We start from the raw sequence: 20,418 nt of genomic DNA, 5'->3' as shown, positions 1-20,418 counted from the left end.
AGAAGGTTAGCTGACATGATGGAGAGGAGAAAGGTAGGTATGTTGTGTGTTCAGGAGACCAAGTGGAAAGGGAGTAAGACCAGGAACATTGGAGGTGTTCTTTCATGGTGTGGATGGAAAGAGAAATGGTGTAGGGGTGATTCTGAAGGAAGAGTTCAGTAAGAATGTAGTGCAGGTGAAGAGAGTTTCTGATAGGGTGATCAATGTGAAGCTGGAAGTTGAAGGAGTGATGATAAATGTCATCAGTGCTTATGCTCCACAAGTGGGTTGTGAGATAGAGGAGAAGAAAACATTCTGAAGTGAGTTAGATGGAGTGGTAGAAGGTGTACCTAGGAATGAACGATTGCTGATTGGGGCAGATTTAAATGTGAATGTAGGTGAAGGGAACAGAGGTGATGAGGAGGTGATGGGTAGGTATGGCTTTAAGGAGATGAATGTGGAAGGGCGGATTATGGTAGATTTTGCTAAAAGGATGGAAATGGCAGTGGTGAATACTTATTTTAAGAAGAAGAAGGATCATGGAGTGACGTATAAGAGTGGAGGAAGGTGCACACAGGTGTTATGTAGGAGATGCAACCTGAAGGAGATTGGAGACTCCATGAGACAGTCACACTATGAAGGGAAAGAGTAGTGGAAGCCAGGCTGAGAGAAGAGGTGACCATCTGTGAGCAACAGCATGGTTTTATGCCAAGGAAGGGCACCACAGATGCATTATTTGCTTTGAGAATGTTGATGGAGAAGTATAGAGAAGGTCAGAAGGAGTTGCATTGTGTGTTTGTAGATTTAGAGAAAGCATACGACAGAGTGCAGAAAGAGGAATTGTGGTACTGTATGAGAAAGTCAGGTGTGTCAGAGAAGTATGTGAGGGTGGTGCAGGACATGTATGAGGACAGTGTGAAAGCAGTGAAGTGTGCAGTAGGAACGACAGACTGGTTCAAGGTGGAGGTTGGACTGCATTAAGAATCGGGTCTAAGCCCTTTCCTGTTTGCAGTGGTGATGGACAGATTGACGGACGAGGTCAGACAGGAGTCACCATGGACTATGATGTTTGCGGATGATATTGTTATTTGTGGTGAGAGTATGGAGCAGGTTGAGAAGAGCCCGGAGTGGTGGAGGTACATGCTGGAGAGAAGTGGAATGAAAGTCAGTAGGAATAAGACAGAGTACATGTGTGTGAATGAGAGGGAGGGCAGTGGAGTGGTGTGGTTGCAGAGAAAAGAGGTGGAGAAGGTGGAGGAGTTCAGGTATACCTGGGGTCAACAGTGCAAAGTAATGGAGAGTGTGTTAAAGAAGTAAAGAGTGCAGGCAGGGAGAAGTTGGTGTAGAAGAGTGGCAGGAATGATTTTTGATAGAAGAGTGTCTGCAAGAGTGAAAGGGAAAGTTTATAGGACTGTGGTGAGACCTGTGAATGTTGTATGGTTTAGAGACAGTGGCACTGAGTAAAAGACTGGTGGTGGTGGTGCTGAAGGTAGTAGAGCTGAAGATGTTGAGGTTCTCGTTGGGACAAGGATGGGCAGGATCAGAAATTAGTTTATTAGAGGGACAGCGCATGTAGGACGTTTTGGAGACAAGGTGAGGGAGGCGAGATTGAGATGGTTTGGACATGTGGAGAGGAGGGACATGGGGTATATCGGTAGGAGAATGCTGAGGATGGAGCCACCAGGAAGGAGGAAAAGAGGAAGGCCAGGAGGCGGTTTATGGAGGTGGTGAGTGAAGACACGCAGGTAGTTGGGTTGAAAGAGGCAGCTGTAGAGGACAGGGGGGTATGGAGACAGATAATCCGCTGTAGCAACCCCTAATGGGAGAAGCCGAAAGAAGAAGAAGAAGATAATGCTGGAAAACTGTCCTTCTGCCCAGTTTCTGAAGGGAGGGCATCATGTTCTGCTTCAGAATGTCACAGTGCATGTTGGAATCCATGTTTACCTCAATGAACCGCAGTTTGCCAGTACCAGCATCACTCATGCAGCACCAGACCATGATGCTACCCCCACCATGCTTGACTGTAGGCAAGACACTGTCTTGGTACTCCTCACCAGTGCATCATCACACATGCTGGTCAACATCTGAGCAAACAAGTTTATTTTAGTCTCATCAGACCACAGGACATGGTTCCAGTAATTCATGCTCTTGTCTTCAGCGAACTGTTGGCAGTCTTTCTTTGAGCCAGCTTCAGAAGAGGCTTTCTTCTGGGACGATGGCCATGCGACTTGTTGCAGTGTGCCACGTATGGTCTGAGCACTGACAAAGTGCACCTTTCCGCTTCTGCAACCTCTAAAGCAATGCTGCAGCACTCATGCGTCTGTTTTTTTTAAGCAGCTTCTGCACGTGACGCACAGCATGACAACTCAACTTGATCGTCACTTGCGAGGGCAAGTGGAAATCCTCTGTATGACCCAGGCCACTGTACTGTAACTTAGTTTCAAGGTCTTACCGACTATCTTATAGTCTTGGCTGTCTTTGTGGAGACAACAATTCTAATTCTCAAATCCTCAGGGAGTCACAGTACATGTTGATCATCTAGTGGTCAGTATGAGAGAATTGTACTCAAAGCACCACATTTTAACTGCTCTCATAAAATATATAAAAATATGTATGGTCCAGTCAAGCAGACAAAAACATGAACATGATGAATAGGACCTGTGGCTTTGCATGGTTAAGTGACATACAGCATTATCACTTAGGGTGTACTTTTGTTGCAAGCTATTTTGACAAAAATGACTGTATGTTGAGTCATTTTCAGAGGACAGTAAATCTATACTGCTACTCTGAAATATATATAGTATATGGCCTTTCATGAGCACAATACACATGCTTAATGACTTTAAAGAGGAGTGGACTCAGCAGAGAGCAGCAATCACATGAGCAAGAAAAGAGACAAAAAACAAGAAAGTGAAAGGGGAAAATGCTGTGTTGTGTTGTTTCAAAGCTGGTTAAAAATGTTCTTGTCTCACTCTTTGCAACAAAGTCTTTCAAGCTTCAAACATACTTTTAGAGATACAATGTTAGCAATAATGGAAAACAAAAATAAACAATGTCTATACTTTTTTTTTTCAGACAGATCAAGTGGAACATTCATCTAAATATTAATATAAGCAAACTTAGTCACAACATATAATGGAAACAATGTGGAAAACGTTACACAAATGTTAATGTGTGATTAAACACATTGAACACTCTTTTTCATAAAGTCACAGAGAGTAAAGCAGTAGGCTGATCACAAGATTTGCACTGCTCCTGTTAATGTTGCTAAATATGTCATTTAATGTAAGTGTATTAGGCAACTTTAACTTGTTTAAAGAATTTAACCCAACTATAACATTTTCAGCAGAAAAGACATTTGGCATGTATTGGAAAAATAGAAATCTTTATGAATGTCATGTACACAGCTTGAGTCACACATGAATAAGAAGTAGACAAAGCAGAAGCACTTCCAGGTTAATTTACTATAATTGAAATCTCCATCATGAAAGACTAAAGAATTACTGCACTTGTCATTCTTACTACCTTTTATATATTTAATTGTATACGAACCTAATAGTAGCATATGTAGCAGACATGTAATTTAAAGCTCAGGGTAATATCAATCCTGTGTTCCTCATAGATATATAGTGGGCCTTTTTTCTGAAACCACAGGGAAGTAGAGGTAGTAGAGGCAGGAGGTAAATGGATGCATAGGTGCAAGCAACTTTTTAAATGTTTCACTATAAATTTAAATAATATAATTTTTTAAAAAGTTTAAACATTTCATTAGTAATTCATCAGGAACGGCTCCCTGAGCAATAAACTTGACTGCATCTGACACCAGCATTGAGTTTATCAACACACCTTTGTATCATAAGATGTGTTTTAGCAACTAACAAACATGCCATATCACATTTTTTCTTCATACTGATGCTTGAAGTTTTTTTTTTTTTTTAACTCTATCTGCATTGTTTTTGTGCATATTATGCATTTTTATGGCCTGCCACAGGATTGGCTAATTACTGCAGGAATATGCAGTTGTGAATGTGTTGTCATAAAGGTGGCATTGAGTGTATGTGAATATATACTACATACTATTAACATGGCTGTATGATGAAAGTTCAGTGGATATAAAGCACAAACACACAAATAAAAAAAAAAAATGTAAAAAATAAACTTTTTAAAGTTAAAAATTAAAGTAATAGGATTTATTTGGGCACAAAAAAATAACAGGAATATGATTAACCAAAAAAAAACCCAACAACAACAATGTCAGTAGAATATGTTGAAGAGAAGAAATTACCAAGGAGTACTAAAGGAGCCAGAAAATAATATTCACAGCATGCATTTTGAACAGTTTCTCATATTCTCCAAATATTTGGGCTGGGGTAGAGTGGCTAGACAGGAGCTATTTCTCACACAAAAAAAATCCAATACTACCTAAATTTTGGATTTATGCATGCTGGCTGTATCATTAAGCTTTGGGCTGCTTCTCTTCAGCACGGGTTTTAATCAAAAATCTAAATCACAGTCTATTTTAGAACACTACCTGCAGTCCTGTAATGCAGTCCTCTGAAGATAAATATAGGTTTCACCTTACAGCATGATACCAACCTAAAGCACAAATCTAAATAAACAGAGGAATGGCTTTAAAAGAAGAAGAAGAAGAAAAAGAAGAAGAAGAAGAAGAAGAAGAAGAAGAAGAAGAAGATTAACGTTTTAGTATGGCCAAATCAAAACTCAGATTAAAATCCTGTCAAAGACAAATTTTGTTGGTGGTAGAAAAAGATCTGACATAATGTACACATCTTTTTTTTTCATTTTTTTTACATCACAAATACATGCAATATTAACAGGTGGTGTGTAGAGGTTTTTAAAAAGCCACTGTATGTTTATGCAAACTGCATTAGATGTTACCACATTACTTTGATGAAAGTTCTTGGCATGCACATGTAAAAATGGTGCTTTACACTTCCCTAATATTTTTTTTAATATACCCAATGTTTTTTATTTATGAATTAATCAAATTCAGAGATTGTTGTAAAATAGTATCTGTAAGTTTTTTAAGACTGTGGTGAGACCTGCTAAACGGAAAAAATTACAGGAGGTGGAGTTGTCGGTGGCAAAGTTAAAGATGCTACGATTTCAATTGCGAGTGACGAGGATGAACAGGATTAGAGATGTGTTTATTAGAATGGCCGCACCGGTAGGACATTTTGAAGACAAGGTAAGAGAGGCATGATTGAGATGATTTGGTAATGTGAAGAGGAGGGACATGGGGTATATCAGTAGAAGAAAGCTGAGGATGGAGGCGGGATTAAATGAGTCAAGTCAAATTTATTTGTATAGCGCTTTTCACAACAGACATTGTCTCAAAGCAGCTTTACACAAATCAACAGTTAAGGTGAATGGTGTGAATTTGTCCCTGATGAGCAAGCCGTGGCGACTGTGGCAAGGAAAAACTCCCTTAGATGTTATGAGGAAGAAACCTTGAGAGGAACCAGATTTAAAAGGGGAACCCATCCTCATTTGGGTGACATCAAGAGTTTGATCATAAATCTTTCAACAGTACAGAACACTGGAGAGTAAGAACTAACATGATTACTGGAGTATAAGATTATAAGTGATGTTCTTTCTGCAGTCTTATACAGTCTATATGGTTAGTAGCTCCTAGTTTTATTAGAGCTCAGCATTTGTGATCATCACAGATCCAGCATCAGGTTCTCCATGCCAGAGCCTTTAAACACTCCAGGAGGTCCAATGTCAAACTCCACACATGTAGCGGGATCCAAATGGCACTGGTACGTCTCTAGATGGTTCGGGATGTTTGCGAGTTCGGCATCTACTTCTTCAAAGGTCCGTAATCATCACGAGGTGGGAGGTGACTGAAGCTGGCCAAACCTCAGGGTGTCTCGGGATGGGGAGAGAAAGAGAAGCAGTGGAGAGGAATTAGCGTAGCTGCTGTTAATGATATTAACAGCAATAATGTATAGTTAATAAAATTAACAGCACAAGTTGATAATGTGCATGTGATCAGATGTTCTGGAGCACAAAGTTATGATATGTGATGTGTGTTATGTGTAGGCTTTGCTAAAAAGATATGTTTTTAATCTGCACTTAAACTGGGTGATGAGGAAAGAAGGTGGCCAAGGAGGAAGTTTAAAGAGGTGGTAAAGGAAGACATGCAGGTGGTTATTTTGAAAGAGAAGAAGAAGAAGAAGAAGAAGAAGAAAAAGAAGAAGAGGAAGTATCTGTAAGTTTTTTTTTTTAATTATGTCATTCAGATTTTTATGTAAAAAACATACTCTGTGCAAGGAACTTTTTTTCAGCTAGATGTAGGGCTTTGAAAAATCCTGTTTATATATACTCTTTAGGTGTTTCTTCTTCTTTTTGTAATTTTATGACATGGACATATTTTGGATTGTTAAAGTGGCCATATGACTATGTATAAATCTTTATTCATTTTCCAGTATGTAAGTTTTCAAACCCTTTACTCAGCACTTATTTGAAGCAGCTTTGGCAGCATTTACAGCCTTAAGTGTTTTGGCTATGACACAACAAGCTTTTACACACATGGATTGGGGGATTTACTACAGATTTTTGATTCTTCTTTGTAAATCAAAGCTTGGTCAGGTTAAATGGGAAACACTTGATATTTAGATTATATATATATATATATATATATATATATATATATATATATATATATATATATATATATATATATATATATATATATATATATATATATATATATATATATACAGTGAGGAAAATAAGTATTTGAACACCCTGCTATTTTGCAAGTTCTCCCACTTAGAAATCATGGAGGGGTCTGAAATTGTCATCGTAGGTGCATGTCCACTGTAAGAGACATAATCTAAAAAAAAAAAAACCCAGAAATCACAATGTATGATTTTTAACTATTTATCTGTATGATACAGCTGCAAATAAGTATTGGAACACCTAAGAAAGTCAATGTTAATATTTGGTACAGTAGCCTTTGTTTGCCAGAAACCTGACTGATCTAGAGAAGATCTGTGTGGAGGAGTGGGCCAAAATCCCTCATGCAGTGTGTGCAAACCTGGTGAAAAACTACAGCAATTACAGAGGTTAAACGTTTGAGGAGTTTGAGCTCCCTCCAAAGATTCTCTATTGGGTTTTGGTCTGGAGACTGGCTAGGCCACACCAGAACCCTGATATGCTTCTTAAAGAGCCACTCCTTGGTTATCCTGGCTGTGTGCTTCGGGTCATTGTCATGTTGGAAGACCCAGCCTCGACCCATCTTCAATGCTCCAACTGAGGGAAGGAGGTTGTTCATCTGAAAACATGACTTTCTCCCATGACTCCTCTGGATCATCCAAAATGTCAATGGCAAACTTAAAACGTGCCTGGACATGTGCTGGTTTAAGCAGGGGAACCTTCCGTGCTATGATTTCAAACCATGACGTCTTAGTGTAATTACCAACAGTAACCTTGGAAACGGTGGTCCCAGCTCTTTTCAGGTCATTGACCAGCTCCTCCCGTGTAGTTCTGGGCTGATTTCTCACCTTCCTTAGGATCATTGAGACCCCACGAGGTGAGATCTTGCATGGAGCCCCAGTCCGAGGAAGATTGACAGTCATGTTTAACTTCTTCCATTTTCTAATGATTGCTCCAACAGTGGACCTTTTTTCACCAAGCTGCTTGGCAATTTCCCCGTAGCCCTTTCCAGCCTTGTGGAGGTGTACAATTTTGTCCCCAGTGTCTTTGGACAGCTCTTTGGTCTTGGCCATGTTAGTAATTGGATTCTTACTGATTGTATGGGGCGGACAGGTGTCTTTATGCAGCTAACGACCTCAAACAGGTGCATCTAATTTAGGATAATAAATGTAGTGGAGGTGGACATTTTAAAGGCAGACTAACAGGTCTTTGAGGGTCAGAATTGTAGCTGATAGACAGGTGTTCAAATACTTATTTGCAGCTGTATCATACAAATAAATAGTTAAAAAATCATACATTGTGATTTCTGGATTTTTTTTTTTAGATTTTGTCTCTCACAGTGGACATGCACCTACGATGACATTTTCAGACCCCTCCATGATTTCTAAGTGGGAGAACTAGCAAAATAGCAGGGTGTTCAAATACTTATTTTCCTCACTGTATATATATATATATATATATATATATATATATATATAATAAGAATGCTACCAAACTAATTGCATATAAAATAAATTAAAACAATTTGAAAAATTATACAAATAACACATTGCATATGATAGGAAGCAAGCCCCTTTCTATTATAGGAAGCGCCCAAGTACAGTAAAATACACTACACCACATATACACAGGGCCCCGTAATGATCCAAAACTTTCTTTGATTAGTCAAACTCAATCACAGTTGGTTTTAATCAGTTAGTAAATGTGTTACATACACATACAGAATGCAGAAACTCAGAGAGTAATAAAATTGTAGATAAAATATTTTATTTAATATTTCATCCATCTGTAAAATCAAATTTGCGCTTTACAAATTTAATATGAAGGACATGCTAAAAAGTATACAGTAATAATACTACTTTTATACTAATTCCATCCTCTTCATGATTAAATGAAAAATGATCAGCCGAAAAATATCAAAATGCACACTCAGACACTTCAAATCGAAGAACACATAAACCATTTCCACACAGAAATGTAATCAATGTATGCTGTAAATTTTTAATGCATTTAAATATTACAAAAAAATCATTATATTATGTTTCTTTAAAATGTAATAAATGTTTCTATGTTAAATTGATTTATGGCATTAAAAAGTTATTTAAATATATAAATATATACATTTTTCCTACATTCTATGTGTAACACATGAAAAATATTTTCGTCCCGTATAAGGGAAAACATTCAATAACAACAAACATTAACAGCAACATATAAAGCTTCAAAACTGTGATGATTCTAATACATATAGTGTTTCCTTAAAATTCTATTATTCACTTACATTGTATGTGTTTATATGATCCAATGCATGCAGGTCTGGGAAATAGTACTACTAATTAGAAAAGAGTAATTATCTACATAAAGAATAATATTTAAATAGAAGTAGATGCAATGAAATGTGTGCTCCATTAAATAAATACAGTGCAACCTTGATACTCATGGGGCTAACCCGAGATTGCTAGTATCGAGGTTACACTGTACTGTATTTATGTAAATTCATTCATTCTACATAATGCTGAATAATCAAAAGCATATACAAATTCCACTACGCCAATTTTTTCCACTATATTTAGCTGACTTCAGTGTGTAGTTGAGCTGCTACTTGCTGATTGTGTTACTTTATTCTGTGAAGTCTGGGTTACCACAGTGAAAGTCTCTTCTTTGGTTGTGGTGACTGTGTTTATTAAAGATACCTCCTGACTGGAAAATTCAATATTTGGCATTCTCCTGTAGAAACCTTTAGAAGTATCTCCACTAGAGTGCTGTAAAGATGACCTGCTTTCCTTTGGGGATCCCTGTGTGATCTGCAGGATGCCAGTGGAATGGGGGCTAAGAGTGACTTTAGGGATTTTAAACCAAGATGTCTTTTCTCCCTCTTTCTGCCTGCTTCTAATATCTTCTTTGGATCCACCCTCTTTCTGGCCACTGGCCTTTCCTGACACAGAGGCAATTGAAATATTTGGTACTGGGGACTCAGCTCTTTCCATTTCTGTTAACATTTCCAGTCTCGCTTTTGAAGACACTACACTGCCATTTTCACTCTCATCTTCAACCTTTTCTGATTTCTTCTTAAAACCTGGAAAGGATATTTTTACTGATTTAGGTTTTGCGTCTTTGCTTACTACTGAGCTACACTTTACCTCCGGTTCATTGACAAGCTCCAATTTTTTATCATCTCCCTCATTTTTTGAGTATAGCTCAACTTTTGTCACGTTACTTTTTTGATCGACAGACTTTGCACTTACTTTACTAGTTATGTTAATATAGCTTTCTGATTGGGAATTAACTAAAACAAAAACTGCTTTTGTTACTTTTGGGATAAAAGGGGCCTCATACTGTATTTCTGGACTTGTAGACATTAATTTATTTTCGTATTTGCCCTTTACATTAGATTGAATGAAATCTGCTTCATGCAGTTTTATATTAGCGAGGTCTGAGGATAACTGTTGACCTGTATCCACATTACTTGAGTTCCCTGTATCTGTCTCCAATGTAGAAGATTTAAATGTAGGCATTTCAATATTGAACTTTGTACCTTTTATTTTTGGCCCTTTGACTTTTTCCAGTTCAAGATGTTTCTGTGATACCCGTGAATCTTTTGTTGGCATCTTTAATTTCTGCCTTTCTTCGATGTCCATTTCTTTAATTGTAATTGCTTCTTTTCCTTTTAGCAGAGATATATCCACAGTTGGCTTTGTAATATTTGGCAATTTGAACTTTAAATTTTGTCCTTCTGTATTAAGATCTGTAGGTTCATTGTCTTCTTCACCATGGGGTAGTAAAACATCTATGTTGGGCATTTTAACATCGGAAGTCTTGCATTTCCCACTGTGCACAGTGATGTCCAACTCTGAAGAATGAGCATCAGTTTTTCCATGCGACATTTGGCCTTGAGGTAATATTATATCCACATTTGGCATGTTGATATGTGGTAAATTTAGGTTATCGGTTTCAAGGTTAAAGTTTGAAGAGCTGGATTCAACTAATGCATCTTGTTTTACTTTTGGTATAACAACATCCAAGTCTACTTTTGGCACTGATATATCAATAGTTGGCATCTTTGGGATTTTTAAACTACCCTCATAAGTCTTTATATCTGACTCAGTCACATCAATCTCAGATTTTGGCAACAATGCCTCTTTATCTTGTATGTATGGGGCTGGCAGGGATATCTCAACTGAGGGCATTTTGACTTTTCCCTTTGTATCAAATGTTGGAGCTTTAACTTCTTTGTCTCCTGCCTCCAGATCAAGTGAAACATTCAGATCTCCCTCAGGGTTTAGCTTTTTTATTTTGCCTTTAATTTTGCTGTCAGCATTTAGCCCTTCAGTTGCCAAATGAGATAATTTAATTCCTTGGTTATCTTCACTTTTAAATTTCCCTCCAAATTTTGGAAATGAAATTTTTGGCATTTTTAGAGTCACATCTGGGATATCGAAACTTGCCTGAGATGATGGTCTGCTACCTTCAGCTTTGAGAAGTTCAATATCTTCTCTATCACTGCCTTTATTTTTAGGAATACCAAAGTCAAGGTCAACCTTAGGGGCTGATATGTCAAAATTTGGGAACTTGGAAGTAGTCAGTTTTAAATTTCCACGACCACTGGCATCGGGCATATTTATATCACTAAGATGTGGTTGAGCACAGTTTGAATCAGTATTTAGTGACTTAACTTTTGGTAGAGAAAATTCAAGGTTAGGCATTTGCAGCTTTCCCCAGATTGCAGTATCACCTTCAAAACTAGAAAGGCCCTTAGATTTCACTTTTGGAAGTGATTGATCAGTAGCTGGCAAACTGAATTTTTCTACATCAGATCCCTCAATATTTGGCAAAAGCTTTGGAGATTTAAATCTCGGTACAGAAAATTCAACTTTGGGCATATGTAACTTTCCATCATTATCAGCCTCACCGGCAAGATTGACACCAAGTTTTCCTTTTCCCTTTGGCAGTGTGATGTCAATATCTGGCACATAATACTTGCCAGCCTTGATCTCTGGACCTTCGGCACCTACATCAAGCTCAGGAGATGTTAATTTTGGTAAGGAAATATCAGGCTTTGGAAAATTGATCTGTCCTCCTGTTCCAGACAAACCTTCATAGTCAGTGTCTCCTTTAGCGATCCCTTTCGGTAAGGAAATGTCAATGGACGGCATGTCAACTTTGCCAACTTTGATATCAGGTCCTTCCACATTAATCTTTCCCTCAGGCAACTTAATTCTTGGGAGTGAAAGATCAACTTTGGGCATTTGAAACTTACCCCCTTTACCAGCCTCACCTTCAAGATTCACATCCCCTTTCACTTTACCTTTTGGCAGTGAGATGTCAATGTTTGGGACATTAAACTTTCCGCCTTTCATCTCTGGACCTTCCACAGCTACATCAAGCTCAGGGGATTTTAATTTTGGTAAGGAAATATCAATCCTTGGAAAATTGATCTGTCCTCCTGTTTCAGACAGTCCTTGAAATTCAGTTTCACGTTTAGCAGTTCCTTTTGGTAATGAAATGTCAATGGATGGCATGTCAACTTTCCCAACTTTGATATCAGGTCCTTCCACATTAATCTTTCCCTCAGGCAACTTAATTCTTGGTAGTGAAAGATCAACTTTGGGCATTTGAAACTTACCCCCTTTACTGGCATCACCTTCAAGATTCACATCCCCTTTCAATTTTCCTTTTGGCATTTTAATGTCAATGTCTGGAAGGTTAAACTTTTTGCCCTTGAACTCAGGACCCTCCGCACTAATATCGACCTCAGGTGGTTTTACTGTTGGTAAAGAAATGTCAAACTTTGGTAAGCTTATAGGTTTTTGCCCTCCAGAATGTCCTGCAATGTTAATTTCTCCTTTAGCAGTCCCTTTTGGTAATGATATGTCAATGGACGGCATGTCAACTTTGCCAACTTTGATATCAGGTCCTTCCACATTAATCTTTCCCTCAGGCAACTTAATTCTTGGGAGTGAAAGATCAACTTTGGGCATTTGAAACTTACCCCCTTTACCAGCCTCACCTTCAAGATTCACATCCCCTTTCACTTTACCTTTTGGCAGTGAGATGTCAATGTTTGGGACATTAAACTTTCCGCCTTTCATCTCTGGAACTTCCACAGCTACATCAAGCTCAGGGGATTTTAATTTTGGTAAGGAAATATCAATCCTTGGAAAATTGATCTGTCCTCCTGTTCCAGACAGTCCTTGAAATTCAGTTTCACGTTTAGCAGTTCCTTTTGGTAATGAAATGTCAATGGATGGCATGTCAACTTTGCCAACTTTGATATCAGGTCCTTCCACATTAATCTTTCCCTCAGGCAACTTAATTCTTGGTAGTGAAAGATCAACTTTGGGCATTTGAAACTTACCCCCTTTACTGGCATCACCTTCAAGATTCACATCCCCTTTCAATTTTCCTTTCGGCATTTTAATGTCAATGTCTGGAAGGTTAAACTTTTTGCCCTTGAACTCAGGACCCTCCGCACTAATATCGACCTCAGGTGGTTTTACTGTTGGTAAAGAAATGTCAAACTTTGGTAAGCTTATAGGTTCTCGCCCTCCAGAATGTCCTGCAATGTTAATTTCTCCTTTAGCAGTCCCTTTTGGTAATGATATGTCAATTGACGGCATGTCAACTTTGCCAACTTTGATATCAGGTCCTTCCACATTAATCTTTCCCTCAGGCAACTTAATTCTTGGGAGTGAAAGATCAACTTTGGGCATTTGAAACTTACCCCCTTTACCAGCCTCACCTTCAAGATTCACATCCCCTTTCACTTTACCTTTTGGCAGTGAGATGTCAATGTTTGGGACATTAAACTTTCCGCCTTTCATCTCTGGAACTTCCACAGCTACATCAAGCTCGGGGGATTTTAATTTTGGTAAGGAAATATCAATCCTTGGAAAATTGATCTGTCCTCCTGTTCCAGACAGTCCTTGAAATTCAGTTTCACGTTTAGCAGTTCCTTTTGGTAATGAAATGTCAATGGATGGCATGTCAACTTTGCCAACTTTGATATCAGGTCCTTCCACATTAATCTTTCCCTCAGGCAACTTAATTCTTGGTAGTGAAAGATCAACTTTGGGCATTTGAAACTTACCCCCTTTACTGGCATCACCTTCAAGATTCACATCCCCTTTCAATTTTCCTTTTGGCATTTTAATGTCAATGTCTGGAAGGTTAAACTTTTTGCCCTTGAACTCAGGACCCTCTGCACTAATATCGACCTCAGGTGGTTTTACTGTTGGTAAAGAAATGTCAAACTTTGGTAAGCTTATAGGTTCTCGCCCTCCAGAATGTCCTGCAATGTTAATTTCTCCTTTAGCAGTCCCTTTTGGTAATGATATGTCAATTGACGGCATGTCAACTTTGCCAACTTTGATATCAGGTCCTTCCACATTAATCTTTCCCTCAGGCAACTTAATTCTTGGGAGTGAAAGATCAACTTTGGGCATTTTAAACTTACCCCCTTTACCAGCCTCACCTTCAAGATTCACATCCCCTTTCACTTTACCTTTTAACAGTGAGATGTCAATGTTTGGGACATTAAACTTTCCGCCTTTCATCTCTGGACCTTCCACAGCTACATCAAGCTCAGGGGATTTAAATTTTGGTAAGGAAATATCAATCCTTGGAAAATTGATCTGTCCTTCTGTTCCAGACAGTCCTTTAAATTCAGTTTCACGTTTAGCAGTTCCTTTTGGTAATGAAATGTCAATGGATGGCATGTCAACTTTCCCAACTTTGATATCAGGTCCTTCCACATTAATCTTTCCCTCAGGCAACTTAATTCTTGGTAGTGAAAGATCAACTTTGGGCATTTGAAACTTACCCCCTTTACTGGCATCACCTTTAAGATTAACACCTCCTTTCAGTTTTCCTTTCGGCATTTTAATGTCAATGTCTGGAAGGTTAAACTTTTTGCCCTTGAACTCAGGACCCTCCGCACTAATATCGACCTCAGGTGGTTTTACTGTTGGTAAAGAAATGTCAAACTTTGGTAAGCTTATAGGTTTTTGCCCTCCAGAATGTGCTTCAATGTTAATTTCTCCTTTAGCAGTCCCTTTTGGTAATGATATGTCAATGGATGGCATGTCAACTTTCCCAACTTTGATATCAGGTCCTTCCACATTAATCTTTTCCTCAGGCAACTTAATTCTTGGGAGTGAAAGATCAACTTTGGGCATTTGAAACTTACCCCCTTTACCAGCCTCACCTTCAAGATTCACATCCCCTTTCAATTTTCCTTTTGGCATTTTAATGTCAATGTCTGGAAGGTTAAACTTTTTGCCCTTGATCTCAGGACCCTCCGCACTAATATCGACCTCAGGTGGTTTTACTGTTGGTAAAGAAATGTCAAACTTTGGTAAGCTTATAGGTTCTCGCCCTCCAGAATGTCCTTCAATGTTAATTTCTCCTTTAGCAGTCCCTTTTGGTAATGATATGTCAATGGATGGCATGTCAACTTTCCCAACTTTGATATCAGGTCCTTCCACATTAATCTTTCCCTCAGGCAGCTTAATTCTTGGGAGTGAAAGATCAACTTTGGGCATTTGAAACTTACCCCCTTTACCAGCCTCACCTTCAAGATTCACATCCCCCTTCACTTTACCTTTTGGCAGTGAGATGTCAATGTTTGGGACATTAAACTTTCCGCCTTTCATCTCTGGACCTTCCACAGCTACATCAAGCTCAGGGGATTTTAATTTTGGTAAGGAAATATCAATCCTTGGAAAATTGATCTGTCCTCCTGTTCCAGACAGTCCTTGAAATTTGGTTTCACCTTTAGCAGTCCCTTTTGGTAATGATATGTCAATGGATGGCATGTCAACTTTGCCAACTTTGATATCAGGTCCTTCCACATTAATCTTTCCCTCAGGCAACTTAATTCTTGGTAGTGAAAGATCAACTTTGGGCATTTGAAACTTACCCCCTTTACCGGCCTCACCTTCAAGATTCACATCCCCTTTCAATTTTCCTTTCGGCATTTTAATGTCAATGTCTGGAAGGTTAAACTTTTTGCCCTTGATCTCAGGACCCTCCGCACTAATATCGACCTCAGGTGGTTTCACTGTTGGTAAAGAAATGTCAAACTTTGGTAAGCTTATAGGTTCTCGCCCTCCAGAATGTCCTTCAATGTTAATTTCTCCTTTAGCAGTCCCTTTTGGTAATGATATGTCAATGGATGGTGTGTCAACTTTCCCAACTTTGATATCAGGTCCTTCCACATTAATCTTTCCCTCAGGCAGCTTAATTCTTGGGAGTGAAAGATCAACTTTGGGCATTTGAAACTTACCCCCTTTACCAGCCTCACCTTCAAGATTCACATCCCCTTTCACTTTACCTTTTGGCAGTGAGATGTCAATGTTTGGGACATTAAACTTTCCGCCTTTCATCTCGGGACCTTCCACAGCTACATCAAGCTCAGGGGATTTTAATTTTGGTAAGGAAATATCAAGCGTTGGAAAATTGATCTGTCCTCCTGTTCCAGACAGTCCTTGAAATTCAGTTTCACCTTTAGCAGTCCCTTTTGGTAATGAAATGTCAATGGATGGCATGTCAACGTTGCCAACTTTGATATCAGGTCCTTCCACATTAATCTTTCCCTCAGGCAACTTAATTCTTGGTAGTGAAAGATCAACTTTGGGCATTTTAAACTTACCCCCTTTACTGGCATCACCTTCAAGATTAACACCTCCTTTCAGTTTTCCTTTCGGCATTTTAATGTCAATGTCTGGAAGGTTAAACTTTTTGCCCTTGAACTCAGGACCCTCCGCACTAATATCGACCTTAGGTGGTTTTACTGTTGGTAAAGAAATGTCAAACTTTGGTAAGCTTATAGGTTCTCGCCCTCCAGAATGTCCTTCAATGTTAATTTTTCCTTTAGCAGTCCCTTTTGGTAATGATATGTCAATGGATGGCATGTCAACTTTCCCAACTTTGATATCAGGTCCTTCCACATTAATCTTTCCCTCAGGCAGCTTAATTCTTGGGAGTGAAAGATCAACTTTGGGCATTTGAAACTTACCCCCTTTACCAGCCTCACCTTCAAGATTCACATCCCCTTTCACTTTACCTTTTGGCAGTGAGATGTCAATGTTTGGGACATTAAACTTTCCGCCTTTCATCTCTGGACCTTCCACAGCTACATCAAGCTCAGGGGATTTTAATTTAGGTAAGGAAATATCAATCCTTGGAAAATTGATCTGTCCTCCTGTTCCAGACAGTCCTTGAAATTCAGTTTCACGTTTAGCAGTCCCTTTTGGTAATGAAATGTCAATGGATGGCATGTCAACTTTGCCAACTTTGATATCAGGTCCTTCCACATTAATCTTTCCCTCAGGCAACTTAATTCTTGGTAGTGAAAGATCAACTTTGGGCATTTGAAACTTACCCCCTTTACTGGCATCAACTTCAAGATTAACACCTCCTTTCAGTTTTCCTTTTGGCATTTTAATGTCAATGTCTGGAAGGTTAAACTTTTTGCCCTTGATCTCAGGACCCTCCGCACTAATATCGACCTCAGGTGGTTTTACTGTTGGTAAAGAAATGTCAAACTTTGGTAAGCTTATAGGTTCTCGCCCTCCAGAATGTCCTTCAATGTTAATTTCTCCTTTAGCAGTCCCTTTTGGTAATGATATGTCAATGGATGGCATGTCAACTTTCCCAACTTTGATATCAGGTCCTTCCACATTAATCTTTCCCTCAGGCAGCTTAATTCTTGGGAGTGAAAGATCAACTTTGGGCATTTGAAACTTACCCCCTTTACCAGCCTCACCTTCAAGATTCACATCCCCTTTCACTTTACCTTTTGTCAGTGAGATGTCAATGTTTGGGACATTAAACTTTCCGCCTTTCATCTCTGGACCTTCCACAGCTACATCAAGCTCAGGGGATTTTAATTTTGGTAAGGAAATATCAAGCGTTGGAAAATTGATCTGTCCTCCTGTTCCAGACAGTCCTTGAAATTTGGTTTCACCTTTAGCAGTCCCTTTTGGTAATGAAATGTCAATGGATGGCATGTCAACTTTGCCAACTTTGATATCAGGTCCTTCCACATTAATCTTTCCCTCAGGCAACTTAATTCTTGGTAGTGAAAGATCAACTTTGGGCATTTGAAACTTACCCCCTTTACTGGCATCACCTTCAAGATTCACATCCCCTTTCAATTTTCCTTTCGGCATTTTAATGTCAATGTCTGGAAGGTTAAACTTTTTGCCCTTGAACTCAGGACCCTCCGCACCAATATTGACTTCAGGTGGTTTTACTGTTGGTAAAGAAATGTCAAACTTTGGTAAGCTTATAGGTTCTCGCCCTCCAGAATGTCCTTCAATGTTAATTTCTCCTTTAGCAGTCCCTTTTGGTAATGATATGTCAATGGATGGCATGTCAACTTTCCCAACTTTGATATCAGGTCCTTCCACATTAATCTTTCCCTCAGGCAGCTTAATTCTTGGGAGTGAAAGATCAACTTTGGGCATTTGAAACTTACCCCCTTTACCAGCCTCACCTTCAAGATTCACATCCCCTTTCACTTTACCTTTTGTCAGTGAGATGTCAATGTTTGGGACATTAAACTTTCCGCCTTTCATCTCTGGACCTTCCACAGCTACATCAAGCTCAGGGGATTTTAATTTTGGTAAGGAAATATCAAGCGTTGGAAAATTGATCTGTCCTCCTGTTCCAGACAGTCCTTGAAATTTGGTTTCACCTTTAGCAGTCCCTTTTGGTAATGAAATGTCAATGGATGGCATGTCAACTTTGCCAACTTTGATATCAGGTCCTTCCACATTAATCTTTCCCTCAGGCAACTTAATTCTTGGTAGTGAAAGATCAACTTTGGGCATTTGAAACTTACCCCCTTTACTGGCATCACCTTCAAGATTCACATCCCCTTTCAATTTTCCTTTCGGCATTTTAATGTCAATGTCTGGAAGGTTAAACTTTTTGCCCTTGAACTCAGGACCCTCCGCACCAATATTGACTTCAGGTGGTTTTACTGTTGGTAAAGAAATGTCAAACTTTGGTAAGCTTATAGGTTCTTGCCCTCCAGAATGTCCTTCAATGTTAATTTCTCCTTTAGCAGTCCCTTTTGGTAATGATATGTCAATGGATGGCATGTCAACTTTCCCAACTTTGATATCAGGTCCTTCCACATTAATCTTTCCCTCAGGCAGCTTAATTCTTGGGAGTGAAAGATCAACTTTGGGCATTTGAAACTTACCCCCTTTACCAGCCTCACCTTCAAGATTCACATCCCCTTTCACTTTACCTTTTGGCAGTGAGATGTCAATGTTTGGGACATTAAACTTTCCGCCTTTCATCTCTGGACCTTCCACAGCTACATCAAGCTCAGGGGATTTTAATTTAGGTAAGGAAATATCAATCCTTGGAAAATTGATCTGTCCTCCTGTTCCAGACAGTCCTTGAAATTCAGTTTCACGTTTAGCAGTCCCTTTTGGTAATGAAATGTCAATGGATGGCATGTCAACTTTGCCAACTTTGATATCAGGTCCTTCCACATTAATCTTTCCCTCAGGCAACTTAATTCTTGGTAGTGAAAGATCAACTTTGGGCATTTGAAACTTACCCCCTTTACTGGCATCAACTTCAAGATTAACACCTCCTTTCAGTTTTCCTTTTGGCATTTTAATGTCAATGTCTGGAAGGTTAAACTTTTTGCCCTTGATCTCAGGACCCTCCGCACTAATATCGACCTCAGGTGGTTTTACTGTTGGTAAAGAAATGTCAAACTTTGGTAAGCTTATAGGTTCTCGCCCTCCAGAATGTCCTTCAATGTTAATTTCTCCTTTAGCAGTCCCTTTTGGTAATGATATGTCAATGGATGGCATGTCAACTTTCCCAACTTTGATATCAGGTCCTTCCACATTAACCTTTCCCTCAGGCAGCTTAATTCTTGGGAGTGAAAGATCAACTTTGGGCATTTGAAACTTACCCCCTTTACCAGCCTCACCTTCAAGATTCACATCCCCTTTCACTTTACCTTTTGTCAGTGAGATGTCAATGTTTGGGACATTAAACTTTCCGCCTTTCATCTCTGGACCTTCCACAGCTACATCAAGCTCAGGGGATTTTAATTTTGGTAAGGAAATATCAAGCGTTGGAAAATTGATCTGTCCTCCTGTTCCAGACAGTCCTTGAAATTTGGTTTCACCTTTAGCAGTCCCTTTTGGTAATGAAATGTCAATGGATGGCATGTCAACTTTGCCAACTTTGATATCAGGTCCTTCCACATTAATCTTTCCCTCAGGCAACTTAATTCTTGGTAGTGAAAGATCAACTTTGGGCATTTGAAACTTACCCCCTTTACTGGCATCACCTTCAAGATTCACATCCCCTTTCAATTTTCCTTTCGGCATTTTAATGTCAATGTCTGGAAGGTTAAACTTTTTGCCCTTGAACTCAGGACCCTCCGCACCAATATTGACTTCAGGTGGTTTTACTGTTGGTAAAGAAATGTCAAACTTTGGTAAGCTTATAGGTTCTCGCCCTCCAGAATGTCCTTCAATGTTAATTTCTCCTTTAGCAGTCCCTTTTGGTAATGATATGTCAATGGATGGCATGTCAACTTTCCCAACTTTGATATCAGGTCCTTCCACATTAATCTTTCCCTCAGGCAGCTTAATTCTTGGGAGTGAAAGATCAACTTTGGGCATTTGAAACTTACCCCCTTTACCAGCCTCACCTTCAAGATTCACATCCCCTTTCACTTTACCTTTTGTCAGTGAGATGTCAATGTTTGGGACA

General features: G+C 39.1%; 2 protein-coding genes across 2 annotated transcripts in view; one reads left to right on the top strand and one right to left on the bottom strand.

Moving 5' to 3' along the window:
* Window positions 1-20,418, top strand: part of LOC310732301 (uncharacterized protein) — a 160,980-nt gene that overhangs the window by 52,075 nt on the left and 88,487 nt on the right. The gene's annotated exons all lie outside the window — the stretch shown is intronic.
* Window positions 8,414-20,418, bottom strand: part of prx (periaxin) — a 32,083-nt gene continuing 20,078 nt past the window's right edge. Inside the window, exon 8 of the mRNA XM_083553309.1 lies at window positions 8,414-20,386. Coding sequence (XP_083409435.1) covers window positions 9,243-20,386 — 11,144 coding nt within the window. The 3' untranslated portion in view covers window positions 8,414-9,242. The remainder of the gene's footprint in view (window positions 20,387-20,418) is intronic.

Source organism: Silurus aristotelis, assembly GCF_946808225.1.
Source record: "Silurus aristotelis genome assembly, chromosome: 10".
Taxonomy (NCBI): Eukaryota; Metazoa; Chordata; class Actinopteri; order Siluriformes; family Siluridae; genus Silurus; species Silurus aristotelis.
The sequence above is the reverse complement of the archived record's forward strand: the minus strand, read 5'-3'. Positions and strand labels throughout refer to the sequence as shown.